Below are 14058 nucleotides of genomic sequence, written 5' to 3' on the forward strand. Positions count from 1 at the left end.
TATTGTTCTCCCCTAATGACCATCTGCATGGACACTCAATGTAAACAGAAAGTGGAGACTATTCACTACCTGCTGAATTCAAAATAGGTCCCTGTTCCAGAAGGATCTCTCAATATTTCTTGTTAACATGTGGCCCCTAATCCAGGATCCCAGAATGTGAATTTTAATTGCAAGAACTCTGGAGGTTGGAAAGAGAGGTAATCAGGAAAAAAGTATTTATTCTAAATATCAGGTGGAGATTCCCTCCCCCTTTCTCAGGCAAAGGAAAAGAAAAGAGCAAAGGTGAAGTGGTAGCTGAAGAAAAAGATGGACTGTCCCAGCTGAGACTCTCAACATAAAAGAATTGCCAACTTAGGTCAGGGCTTCAGATCTGGCAGAAGCAGCTCCCAGGAAGTACAGAGGCAGAGGGAGAGGGAAAAGTCAGAGATGGAGAAAAGTGTAGAAAGAATCCTGGGATTTCCCCTCTGTCCATTAACTTCAGCATATATCCCACGTCTCTCCTGCCAGAGTTAACAGTTGCAGCCAAGAAACTGCTACATCTAAGACCCTAGTCACACACTCCTCCACAATCCAGTTTTCAAAATTTCAGAGCAATCTCCTTTGTAAAATCAAATGAAAGAGGAATGGGCTGGAAAATTTTTAAAAAGACTGTAAATTGGGATTAGAGCTAAAGAGTTCTAATTAGGAAATTAGGATTAGAACTAAGGAGTTCCCTATTTAGGTAGGTATTTAACATGGTTAAAGGCAGAAAACATACTTCCAGAGAGATCCCTCAACATTCCTTATCAACACATTGGCACTTCTGGTTCTCCCAGGACCCTAACTCCTAACCAATTTTAAGAAACAGGTCATTTGTAAAGAAAATTTGGAGTCGGTCCATCTCATTTCTTTCACTTAATAAATGGAAAACTGAGATCAGAAAAATTGTATAGTCCCACAGAGTCAGTGACAAAGCCAAAGCCAGGTCTTTTATGCTTCTTCTAATGCCTTTTCCCACACTGTGGCCTTTCACTTTTAGTCATCAGTCCTGGTGTTTAGCCTCAACCCCGTTACTCTTGTGGCAATCCAATCCCACTTCTGCTTTATTGAACCTCTAAAGAGAGAATAGTGTATACTTGTTCCATTCATAGACTCAAAAGACAACTCCTCTCCCTGCCTTTTTCTCTTGGCCCCCACCCCCACCTTTCCCAGGTTCCTTCTACCCAACCTCAGTCCTCTCCTTTTCAGCTTCTGAACTGCCCCTACCTTTTTGGAAACCCTGCCTCCTCGCTTCCCTAACCCCATAGTCCCTTCCAACAAGCTCAGAGTTTGATAGAGACCAAAAATGATGCTTTGGCAGCAGGTGACGGATGGATGTGATCTGCCTCCTACAGGAATGCTATTTAAAGGGGCAGCCCCACAATCCTTTCTTTCCAAAGTGACAAGAGAAAAGCCTGCTCCTCAATCTCTCCAGTGCTGCAAACTCAGCTCAAGTTAACTTCTGACTTCCTCAACCTGCAACCTGGCCTGCTGCTCCTGCTTCCTATTCAGGTGGGAGGGAGAGTACTTGACAACTCACTGAGGTGTGGGGGCTGAGGGGGGACTCATCTTCATCTCCTTTGATGACAGGTACTTGGGGAAAGCAGGAGGCCCTGTGGGGAGGAGGATTGAAGAATGTTCTTCCCCCAACAACGTGAGTACATTTCAACCATGTGCCAGCTTCTTCTCAAAGTCAAACTTTGTTGCAGAAGAACTCATGTAGGCATGAGGATCTTAAGCAAAGGAAGCCTTGTCCCTACCTGGGACCTTCTTCTCTCCTGGGTCCTGGTGCTCAAAATACAGTTGTTCCCTTCCTGAAGAGCAAAGTGCCAAAGGGCAAGATGCCTTGCATCTTCTGCCCCTTGAGTTTGCCCTCCCAGCCTGCCCACAGGATTGAATCCAGAGAGGAAGAGGCAGTGTCTCTGTTGCCCAAAGGGAAGAGAGCGGCTTGGCAAGCCTCTCCGCCAAGGCCTGCTGGAGGAGTAATTCCATCTCACTGCTGCAAACAAGTTAATGGAGACTTTAATGAAAACGCGCACTAATGAAAATGCTGAGGCTAGAACCTACGCTCTGCCTGCAAAACAAAACAATTGGGGTCAGAGCTTCTCCTGATCATCATTCCTCACTTCTTCTGTGGCCTAAGTAAGCAAGCCAGGGATCTGAGAGCAAAAAAGCAATTCAGAGTTGATTGTGTCTAGGTTGTAAGAAGTCGGACACCATCCTGGTCAAGGAAGATGACTTCCTGAAATGCTGATGGGTCCTGTTATCCCTAGCTGTCCCTTCACTCTGGACAGTCACTTTTTTGGGAGGGGGAAGTACTGGGGATTTAACTCAGGGGCACTCTCCTACTGAGCCACATCCCCAGCCCTATTTGTATTTTATTTAGAGATAGGGTCTCACTGAGTTGCTTAGCACCTAGCTTTTGCTGAGGCTGGCTTTGAACTTGTGAATCCTCCTGCCTCAGCCTCTTAAGCCACTGGGATTATAGGCATGTGCCACTGTGTCCAGCTCAGACAGTCACTTTTTGTTTCAGGTGATAAGGTCATCCGTGTCCTTCTCTTATTTTCTCCTGTTTTCTAGGGTCTCTGGTTTCTAAGTCTTGCCATATGAAGAGGTGGTCTGGTCAGGTAACGAGGTCTAGAAATGAACATGAGACTTAGGTCCCAGTTCTGCTTCCACTAATACTAGACACATGATCTTTAATAAGTCACTTACCACTGCTGAGTCTGTTTCCTGACCTGAAATAAGGAAGCCTTCCTCGGCTACCCTGCAGAATCGCTATAAGAATGCAAAAGCACTTTGAAAAAGTATAGGTGGTAGATAAATGCGTATAATTATACGTTTACAAAAAGATATTATGTCAAACCACAACATTTCAGAAATGAAGAACAAATCTGTGTCGGAAGGAGGTGCGGGAGAGAAGTGAACATGTTATAAAAGAGGAACGTGAGGGATCCTGGGTGAAGGAACTGCTCAGTCTTCTGACTGAGCTGGCAGATACAGGGACTTGCCTAGAATTGAATATACACAGAGAGAGAAATGAGTATAAGTAAAACTGGGACATCTGAATAAGATCAGTGGATTAGATCAATGTCAATATCCTGGTTGTGATGATGTACTATAGTTTTATGAGATGTTGCCATTGAGGGAAACAGTGCAAAGGTACATGGATCATTCTGAATGACTTCTTTCAAGTGTATATGGATTAACTATCTCAATAACTTTTTCAACTAAAAAGAGAGAGATCATGTCTACCCTCCATCCTCTTGTAACAATTTATCTCGCTATCTTTTAGGAGGGACTTTATAAGCAGTTCTCCATGCAGATGGAGAAGGGGTCTCCATCTTCTCAAGCAGAAGAATGGAGCAGAGATATGAGGATGCGGGTCGTTGATCAGATCTGAGTCTTCTCTTCCTCCTCAGCTGTGTTCACTGTCTCAGTAGGCCTGACACTGAATTACTCCTTACGACACAATGTCCTTCCTGTAGCAAGGAAGGACGATTAGCTGATGCATGAAGCAGGATTCCGTTGCTTCTCTCCTAAAGAACAGACAGTCGTTGCTAAGAAAAATTTGTGTGTTGATTTCGGGTGTCAAGAAAGTATTAACTAAGCATGGATCTGGAGAAATAAAAAGCAAACACACATTCAAAATCCAACAACAGATATCAAATAGGTTTAATGAAGGCCGGATGGTTTTGCCGAAAGCCAACAATTGCTTCCCTTTCATTGTGGAAGTATGGACATGACCCTAATTAATCGACGAGCTAATTATATTTGCCCACTCCAACTGCTCTGGACCTCTGACATACATGATCTGTTGCTCTCATCCTCCCTGGCAGTGGGTGCTCAGCAGTGATGGATGGGCCACTGTTTCCTGCCATGGAGTTAACTAAACCTAGTTCAGTGTTATCCTGAATGCCCCAGGCTCTGTGACACTTGAAATTCTAATTAGTGCAGAAAAGGGCTAAGTTGAAACAGCTAGTAGTCCCTCAAGGATACCCACTCTCAGGGCCCTACAACCTAATGAGGTCTGTGAAATTTAAGATCTAGAAGAGAAATCCCTGCCTGGAGCAACAGCTGTACCCAGGGCTGAAAAGAGGATTTGGGGTTAAATGAGTCCCTCCAAATACAAAGAAGAGTGCCCCCAAATGGTGTGGGAGGGAAAATCCATAGGAGTCTGGTTTGCTTCACTGCATGTGACCTAGGATTGACCCAGACCTTCCCTCTGCAATGGGTTGGGGAGATATCAAAGAAAAAGCAGGCAGGGTGACAGCAGAGAACTTGCTCATTATCCACAACGGGTAGGACAGCAGGAGAGCAGCAAAACCCTCTGGAGAGCACTTCCTCCCTGCCCCAGTGGGTAAGGCAGTCAAGCAGAGGCAGGGGAAGAACCCCACAAAGGAGAAGAGGGGTCCCTTTGCTGCCCCTCTGCAGTGGGAACAGGCTGCATGTTTGCTGAATGCATTTGGAAGAGGAAGAGAGGAGATAATCGTCCTAATGAATGTGCAGGAGACAATAGCAGCTCCAGTGGGAGGATTATAAGCTCATTATGGTTTAATATGATGATTGATCATCTCTGCCCGCCAGCATTATCCTAGAATAGTGATGAAGGTCGGCGAGACCCATGCCTATCAGAGCCCAAGCTCTAGTCACCAGAATAGGAAATATACTTGTATGTCACTCATTTTTTTTTCTGGTAAAAAAAAAAAATTGTATATATCTCCAATCCCCTAACTTTGTCCATAAAGTGTCCTCCACGCCCCCAGCCTGCCCCACCTCTCTGGGTTCTCAGTCCTGTACTCTGCATACCAGTTCATCAGTATTGGTGCCTGACCCTCTCTCCCTAGTGACCCCATCCCCACTCCCACCCTTGAGAAAATGACCACAGTTTCCACCATGGCGTGGGTCTAGGCAGGTCCAAAAGGCCCTTCAGTGGATATTGGCAGGCACCCGGTTCAAGTGGAAGGCCCGGGACACCTCCCGATAGGCATTTCGAAGCAGGACGTAAGGGAAACAGGACTCCAGCATGTCCAGGGTCAGGAAGGATGACTCCTCCACCACCTGGAACAGACAGGGCGAGAGATGAGAACCTTCAGCATTATGTGTGTCTGTGACACTGTTCTTCATGCAGCTCCCGGGATCTCTGAGGCCCTTAAGAGCTCCAAGAGAAGAGAGTTCCAAATCACACTCCCCTCTTCCTCCCTCACCTAGGGTGACTCCAGGAGGGCAATGTGGACTCCTCAGATCCATTATAATGGCCCCTCTCCCCTTCATCAGGGCTATTGTAAAGAGAACAGAAGAAGAAGGCAGTGGAAAAAAATTTTTCTTCCTGGTGGCAGAAAAAACCATTCTCTCCTAGATATTAAATTATATGTGAGAGGGCAGCACAGATGCAGGTAAAGATGGATAAAAGTGCCAATTATAAAGCTTCGCAGTGAGAGGAACAATTGCCACTGCAGGCCAAGGAAGAGGGGTCTAGAATCCACATGGGTCCTCTTGTGCTGGGCCTGTCTCCTCCCGTGCTCAGTAGTGTTTAGGGAACACTAAGGATGCTGCATAAAGAAGCAGGCATGATTAATTAGTTTAATTAGAAGCTTGTGTGTTGTGGTAATCCCAGAAGCTCCAACAGCCAAGCAGGAAGATAGATCAAGATGCCCAGATAAGAGTAAGAGTGAGGGTGAGGGTGAGGGTAGGAGTGAGGGGTGAGGATGGGCAAAGGGAGCGAGTTCCCTGAGAACAGCACACCCCTGTGTTACAGGGGAAAGCAGTGTGTCCAAGAGGTTAAGGAACTAAAAATGTGCTCTGGCCTGGTGTGGTGGCTCACACTTGTAATCCCAGTTACTTGGGAAGTTGAGGCAGCAGGCTTACAAATTCAAGGTCAGGCTGGGCAACTGAGTGAGACCTTTATCAAAATAAAATAATAAGGGCTGGGAGTGTACCTCAGTGGTAGAATGCTTGCCTAGTATGCATGAGGCCCTAAATTCAATCCCCAATACAGAAAGAAAGGAAAAAGAAAAAGAAAGAAAGAGAAAGCAATGGAGAGGTGTGTCCCCTATTCCCTGGCAATTCACACAGATGGGCCCCTTCCCAACATGTCTGGAATTTCAAGTTCTGGAAATCCACCAAGGAAAGGGAATCGGCCACAGCTACTCTTATATGTTTCTCTCTCTATCTGAAGTACTTTCAAGTTTTAAGAGTTATAAGATTTTGCTCTTCTCAAACACATGCGCATGGTAATACACAGAACGGCCTCAGAAGAGCAGACACTGTGGGTTGAAGGAAAGGAATGCTCCTGGGCAAATTTGCAGATGCCAGGTCTCATAACAGAAAGAGTTCCTTGCTCATAAGACTTTCAAACTGTAAGGCATGATAGAGATGAGCTTCCCTTTCCAGGATATCACTCTTAGGTTCAGGGAAATGAGTGATGACTTCCAGAAGGATCCATTGGCCCATGACTTCCTGTTCCCAGAGAAGCACAAGAGAATAACAGAGTTCTGAACTGGCAGAAGTATATGGTACTGCAAGCAGCCCTAGAGTAGAAGCCTAATTAACTTAAGGTTCTAGTCTCAAATCTGCTCTCATATCACAGGGGAGACCTTGAGTATCATCTTTCTCTCCCTCTCCCTCAGTTTCCCCTCCTATGAATTATAAGTCCTGGACTAATGGCCAAGATCTGGTCTGGTCTGACATCACAGATTCCATGACTTTCTGAGAGAGCCATCTCTTGCCCCCAGGAACCATGCCAGGAAAGGCTGGCAACATCGGGGTGGACACTGCCCAGACTTGACAGTGAAGACAGAAAATCCCAGGGAGAGAAGTATTGGCCAGAATTTGGGGCTACCCTCTCTTAACTCAGAACATAGCTCCTTCCCCTCCAGTCATTTCCAATTTATCTGTAGAAACATTTGCATTTAAATTGCTTTGCAGCAGCTAGTCCCTCCAATCTCCACCTCCAACAAATAATGCCAGGTCCTAACTCTGCTACTGCCATTCTGCTGGCCTCCCTGGGCGGCAACAAGGGACAGACATTTCCCCATGTTTGGGGGCAGAGATTGGTGGGATGGAGGACAGGGACAAAACAGAGGAGGTAGGCTCACTGGCAATTCAGAACCACCTCCAACCTTACAGAGGGAAAACCACAAGAAGAATGCCTAAATCATCTGGAAACTAAAATAAGCAGCAGAGAGAGGGGGAAGTGCATTTGTTGAGAACCTAAACGTACTGAGCAATTTTGTATATTTTATCTCATAAATCCTAACCACTCTATCATAAGGATTATTACCCTTTTTTTTTTTTTTTGGTACTGGGGGTTGAACCCAGGGACATTTTATCACTGAGCTATACACCCAGCCCTTTTATTAATTTTTTTTTGAGACAGTCTCATTAAATTGCTGAGTCTGGCCTTGAACTTGCAATCTTCTTGCCTGAGCCTTCCGAGTCAATGGGATTACAGACATGTGCCATCATACCTGGCTTTATTACCCACTTTTATGGATAAAGAATTATGCTGCTCCAAAGACTGTGTTCCACCTAGCCCACTTCTGGCCTTTGCCCTTCCTCAGCCCTCTTGCCCCTCACCACACACAGCCCACACACATACACCATGTCTTTCCCTCCACCATCCTATCCCAGATCAGCCTAGGCCTCTTCCTAGCTGGAGAAACTGAAACACAGATACCACTCTAGAGTTGGGGACCTGGAATGAGTCCCAGGAATACCTGCTTCCAAAATTTCTGGACCAAGGCCAATAGTACCAATGGAGGCCCACCTACCAAAAGACTAAATAAACTAGCAAACTATTATCTTCCATCTTTCAGCCTTTATAATATACCTTTGTAATTTCATGGAAGTCTGAGCTTAAGAATTCTTAAACTCTGATGGTAATGTAGCTCAGTGGCAGAGCACTTGCCTAGCATGTGTTAGGCCCTGGGTTTGATTCCCACTACTACAAATAAATACACATAAGTAAATAACAATAAAGCTTTTTTCCAGATATGGTGGCACACACCCATAATCCCGGTGACTTGGGAGCCTAAATCAAGAGGATCGCAAGTTTGAGGTCAGCCTGGGCAATTTGGCAAGATACTTGTCTCAAAATGAAAAATGAAAAGAGCTAGGATTTAGGTCAGTGGCAGCACCCTGGGTTCAATCCCCAGTACTTTAAAAAAAAACAAACCAACCTTAAAATCCTCAGAATTCAGACAGAATAGAGTAAAGGGAGGGAACCAGGCTCTAACACCATCCTAGTACTTTTCTCACTCCCAGCTTGAGGGATTTTGTATACACATATACATGTAGACTTTCTCAACTCCTGTCACACATACTTTAGGCCCTAGAGGTACACCCATAGTCTGGCTCAGTAGGATGGACTTGGAAAAGAAGTTCCACACTCACATAGGTTTAGTGTGTGCTTTGAGGTGGGACAGGGTCTCTAGGTGAACATATCCTCTCCCCATAGCCCACAGGAGGGTCTCTAGAACATATGCAAAGGCAGGAGCCACTCCTGTCCATATCTAAGTATGGTACCAACCTGGAGAATCACACTTTTAGAACAAAAGAGTGAATAAGCATGTTGAAGAGGGTCATGAAACAGGGGTGAGGGGAGAGACAAAGTTGAGTTTCCAGAACTTTCTGCCAGAGTAAAGGCAAACCCACAGCTTGAAAAGCAAAAAGTGACAGCAGGTGCTGGCTGATTGATGGCCCACTGGGTCCTGCCTTGCAGCTAAAATCCTTTGCTTCCTGAGAGCCCTACCCCTAAACCTCTTCTGTTCCACTCTGTACTAGTTAGGACTCTCTTCACAGCACCCTGAAGGACAAGAAATACAGTAGTAGGAAGTTGTCAAATAAAACCAAACACATGCTGAACAGGTAGTTACTGATAAGGGACACAGCTGTGCCATCAGGTCAGACTCACTAGCAACGCAGGACAAGGAGCCCAGTCAGCAAGGGACCAGGAAGACTCTGCTCTGGGATTATAGCATAAATCTAAAATGTTGGCCAGAATGTGAGCATTAGACCCACAGGGCCAAGCAGAATTTAATTGTTAGTTAATGTTTTTGGGTGATGACAATGGCAGGGACCCAAAGACCCTAAAAAGGAGTCGTCTTCTCTTTTCTCAGACCAGTTTAAACAAGATACATACCAAGCGCATGAGTAGAGAAATGGATTCCCGATTTCGGGTTTTCAGCTTGTCGGTGTCCTGGCCCAGCTGCAAGAGGCTGACAGAGGCCACCTGGAAGGGAAGAATTTATAAAGAAGCAGATTTTTATGGAGGTCAGAATAGGACAGCCTCAGGCTACAGGAAGTTAAGAACAGATCAAGGAAGAGAGTTAAACCAGCTAGGATGTTCCCAAGGACTCCAGGTGGAGAGGCAAGTCCCCTCGGTTTCAGAGACGCACAGTGCCTATAAACAAGCCCAGATCCCATTGGCCTGACAGTGCCAACAAATTGAGGTGGCTGAGGGTGCCCAAGGAGGGGCTGCACAGGGCAAAGGAAGGACCTAGAAAACAGGCCAGCGATGCTGTGTGCCAGGAGATTAATCTCTCTTTTCCCTGGCAGCCTCCAGACACCTCTGTCATCAGGCTGTTTACAGCTGACTCCCCTCACGACTGGAGCCAGAGCCAGGCCTCTGATTCAGACTCTTGCTCTTGGTATTCTCCTCCTGTCAACTCCCCAGGGGCTGTCATCTCCATTCACCTGCAGGCCCCCAACAGATCAAAGCAGGAGAGAGAAATGTGATTCACATCCCACACTCAGGTTACCTGCATTTAGCAAACAAATAGGATAAAAAGGAAAATTTCTAAGATTCACACCATCTTAGAAATCTGGTGTGAATTCTTTTTATATTTCAGATGTTCAGAGCCCATTCTGTATGGTTGGTTGTCCTAGTTTAGAGACCCTCTAACCAACCTACAGTCCTTGACATGTACTTCTCAGGACAAGGGTATAATTCCTGAAACAACAATATGATCTACTGTTTCCTCCTGGAAGAAAAAAAAAATTGAGGCTCCAGTTCTTAAATCAGGACCAAGCTTTTCAAAAGAAAAAAGCTTCCTGCTACTGAGAATGCTCAAACTGGCAGTGGATAATGGACCATGTATCAGAAGTGTATGGACAGGATTCCTCTGTGGAGGATTTAGAATGGAAAACACTAGGGCCTCTTTCAACTATGGAAGGAGATTATTTATTCTGTGTCTTTCCGGAGGCAAAACTAAGATCAATGGTGATAGTTACAGGAGTCAAACTTTGGCTGAAAACATTTTTTGAAACAGTTTTTCAAACAAATTGGACATAACCTATAGAGGAATCAGCCATCTGCTTGTGAACCCCAGTCCATAGAAATCTAGATCAGTGGTTCTCAAAGTAAGAGCCCAAGACAAAGGACATCAAGTTTAACTAGGAACTCATTGGAAGTGCAAACTCTCCAGGTGACTCTGATTTCCAGTAAAATCTGAAAATTAGTCATTGACTGTCAACATAGAGTTAGAAAGGGACTGGCAGGTTACAAAATTCAGTGTCTTGACAACTTTAATGCGCATCTGATCTTCTGGAGACCAAATTAGAAGCACAGAAACCCAGCCTCCCCTGGCAAATTCTAATTCAGTAGGTCTAGGGTAAAGATCAAGAATCTATTTTAACAAGTTCCCCAGGATATTCCGATGCACACCCAGGTGATGAACGATGGTTTCAGTTTTATCTCCCTAGTTGACAAATGGGAAAACTGAAGGCCTAAAAGTTAGGCTCTTCAGACGTTATACAATCTTGTGTAGTGGCAGAACTCAGATTTTTCTCTTTGCCCAGTGATTTTTCAAGTACTCGGGCAGAAACACTGGCTGTCAGGGAGTTTAGAACAAACTTCTGCCTTTCACAGAGGAGCCTCTCACTATTTACTGAATGATTCCAGTGAGAGGTGAACCTCGAAGGCCTGTTTGACAATAACTGTGGATTTGAGGACAACCAATTCCAGCCCTTGGCCATCTTCCATTCCTTATCATCTAGACGCACTCACCACCAAAAATTCTTTGAGGTGAGTTTCAATGTTCTTGTTGTAGAGCGTGAAGAGGGCAGCAGACACCTGGATGATGGCCTTGGTCAAGCAGTGGATGTTATTGTTGTAACCTGAAAGAAATTACAAAGTGAGCCACCCCAGGTTGATCCCGACAGGTAATTTCTCATTTCTTTCAGGCTAGGCTATCCCTATTTGACACCAAAAGGACTACAAAGACATTTGGGGATTAGAGGAAGGATATTCCCAACATTTGACTAGAATCTAATTTTATGCATAGTTCATTCTGAAGTGCTTTTTGAAACAGAAATTTATACCTGAATCAGAAATCTGTATGTTCCAGCCTGGCATGGTGGTGCCTATCTATAATCCCAGCAGCTCAGGAGGCTGAGGCAGGAAGATCACAAATTCAAGGCCAGCCTCTGTGATTTAGGTAGGCCCTAAGCAACTTACTGAGACTCTTTTCAAAATAAAAAAATACAAAGGGCTGGGGGTGTGGCTCAGTGGTTAAGTACCCAATCCCTGGTACAAAAAAAAAAAAAAAAAAGAAAAGAAAGACCCCCAGGACACTAACCTGAATACCCTTGGTTTCTCACACCTACTCCTTACTTACCATCATTCTCAATGCTATAGAAGGAAGAAGGGTCCATGGCAAGGAGTGGGAGGGACACAGCAAGAAAGATCAAGAGCAGGCAGGCCACCTTATATTCTTCTTCAGGGGATGAGCTGTCTGGTGAGAGGGAAAGAGGAAAAGTGAGTAAGTCAGCAAATAGGAGTTATCTTCTGGGCAGGGATCCTGCTTCACAGAATTATGACCACATGAGAAAATATCTATGAACACACTCTGCCAATCACTATAGGAAAGTGATTACAACTAAAGGAGACAGGACTTAAAGCCAAGGGCTCAAATTCTGGAGGCCTCCTCTGATGACAGAGCAGAACTCCTAGCCTAGGGCTCTGCTGATCTGCAGTCCTGAAACACCTGTCAGCTGCCTGGAGGGAAGGAGAGGCAGGAAAGAGAGAGAGGACTCGTGGGCCATTAGAGAAAGGGGGGTAGTCTGGCAATTTCAAAAGGGCTCACTGCCAGTCACTGGATTCCATCCTCTTCTGGGTGTGTGTACATAGGAACATGCTACTCAGAGGAAATGTGTAATGAACAGTATGAGAGACAAGTGTGAGACGGGGGAAGGAGTGGATAGGGTCAAAGTGATGACGTGGGAGGGAGGAACACAGGATCAGTATGGGGAAGTCAGATGCCATACCACACAACTTCCCAGGAAATCAGGTACTATTTTGGCTTGTTCTTTGATTCATTTGCATGAGTCTTGCTTCCCCAACCAGTGTGTAAGTTCCTGTGAGCACTTGCTGAGCACCAAACAGACTCTCATTTAGAGCATCATATCTAGCTAATTGGTACATCAATTGTTTGCAACATACGGAGAACCCTAAATCACCTACCATAAATATTTTCTGGGGCTGGGGCTGTAGCTCAGTGATAGAGCTAGCACATGTGAGGCACTGGGTTCAATCCTCAGCACCACATTAAAAAAGCAAATAAAATAAAGGTACTGTGTCCATCTACAACTAAAAAGAAAAAAATTTTTTTTTTAATTTTCTGGAGGTTAGGGTCTACACTGCAGGTCTTTCCATACCTACCAGTTTATATCCTCTGAATTCACAATCCCAAATAAAGGCTTCTTTGACATTGACATTTTCTTACCCAAAAGTAGGGCACAAGCCCTCCCTCATCCCAGCTGTCCCCTATCTTACCAGCTTTCAGGTTGGCAATGGCAGCCACTAGGGCTGGGTCAATGTCACAGCCCACCCCTGCAGCAGATGCCAGCTCAAAGATACTCAGGGTCACCTGGTAGAGAAGAAAACAACATTTTGGGTAGGAATCCAGGAGAAAAGTACTTGGCAGAAGCTACTAGCAGCCTGAATTCCTGGATCACAGATTTTAAGATTTGGGTGTACTATATCATTTTTTCTAGATATTCCTTTCAAAGCTTTCCCTAGTCTCCAGGAAGAAAGCCCAAATGCCTTAACTTGGTATTCAGGACACTCCACTGTACAAATTTACTTTTCAATCTTATTTCCCTAAATGCTTCATTCAATGAAGCGAGGGTAATTTATTCACTGTCCCCAAACCACAACTTCCTTTCTTTCTTTTACACTTTGGGTTCACTTCTTGCCTCTCGGGCTCTTTCCTTTCTCTACTTCCATCAAAGTCACGCCCATCCCTTAGGCTCAACTCAACTCTAATCTAATCAATCTGCCCTGTGAAGGCCTCCCTGGTTACTTCAGCCCAATCAACTCCCCCCACCCCTTAAATTGGTCCCTCTAGCATTGATACACACAGCACCTGGCATTGCTTATCTTTTCAGAAAGGAAGTGAGACATATGGCTAATCTCACCAAATAGATTATAACTTTTTGAACCCCACGGCATAGTGAAGGGAGAAGGTGACTTTAGAACAAAACAGATCTAAACTCAAATCCTAGCAATCAACTCACTAAAATGTGATTTTGGCTTAACCTCTTTGGGCCTCAATTTTCTCATCTGTAAAACTGGGATAATAATACTTTGCTCACGGAGTTATTGTGAAAATTCAATTAGATCTCAAGGGCAAAGCTCCCGTCTACCCTAATGACTAACAGAGCAAATGTTGTTATGCCTTTTCCTCTTTATCTTAAAATCAGGAACTCTGATTTTTCTTTATCCTCTCTAGCATTTAACACAATGCTAAGAACACAGAAGATGTTCAAAAAGATTGATTGATTTATACCTGAATCCCTTGTTGTACTTACAATAAGGTTCCCAAGATATAGGTCCCCAACCCCCATTCCCACACCAAGAACTCAAACCCCTTTTTAAGCTTAAAATATAAAAAAAAATCAATAAAACTTTGAAATATTCCAAGAGAACAAGGATAATTGCTTCTAAGTAGCACATCTTTATACAGACATTACAACATGCACACACTTTGTTCATGGTACTGACCCAGAAGGCAAACCTTAGCCACCTTCTGCTCTGCC

General features: G+C 44.7%; 1 protein-coding gene across 1 annotated transcript in view; it reads right to left on the reverse strand.

Moving 5' to 3' along the window:
- Positions 1-3716: 3716 nt before the first annotated feature.
- Positions 3717-14058, reverse strand: part of Nckap1l (NCK associated protein 1 like) — a 50175-nt gene continuing 39833 nt past the window's right edge. The window contains exons 27-31 of the mRNA XM_026398780.2: positions 12794-12887; positions 11637-11753; positions 11027-11136; positions 9161-9250; positions 3717-5079 (exon numbers count right to left, since the gene is read on the reverse strand). Coding sequence (XP_026254565.2) covers positions 4948-5079; positions 9161-9250; positions 11027-11136; positions 11637-11753; positions 12794-12887 — 543 coding nt within the window. The 3' untranslated portion in view covers positions 3717-4947. The remainder of the gene's footprint in view (positions 5080-9160; positions 9251-11026; positions 11137-11636; positions 11754-12793; positions 12888-14058) is intronic.

This window comes from Urocitellus parryii, chromosome 5, assembly GCF_045843805.1.
Source record: "Urocitellus parryii isolate mUroPar1 chromosome 5, mUroPar1.hap1, whole genome shotgun sequence".
NCBI classification, from domain to species: domain Eukaryota; kingdom Metazoa; phylum Chordata; class Mammalia; order Rodentia; family Sciuridae; genus Urocitellus; species Urocitellus parryii.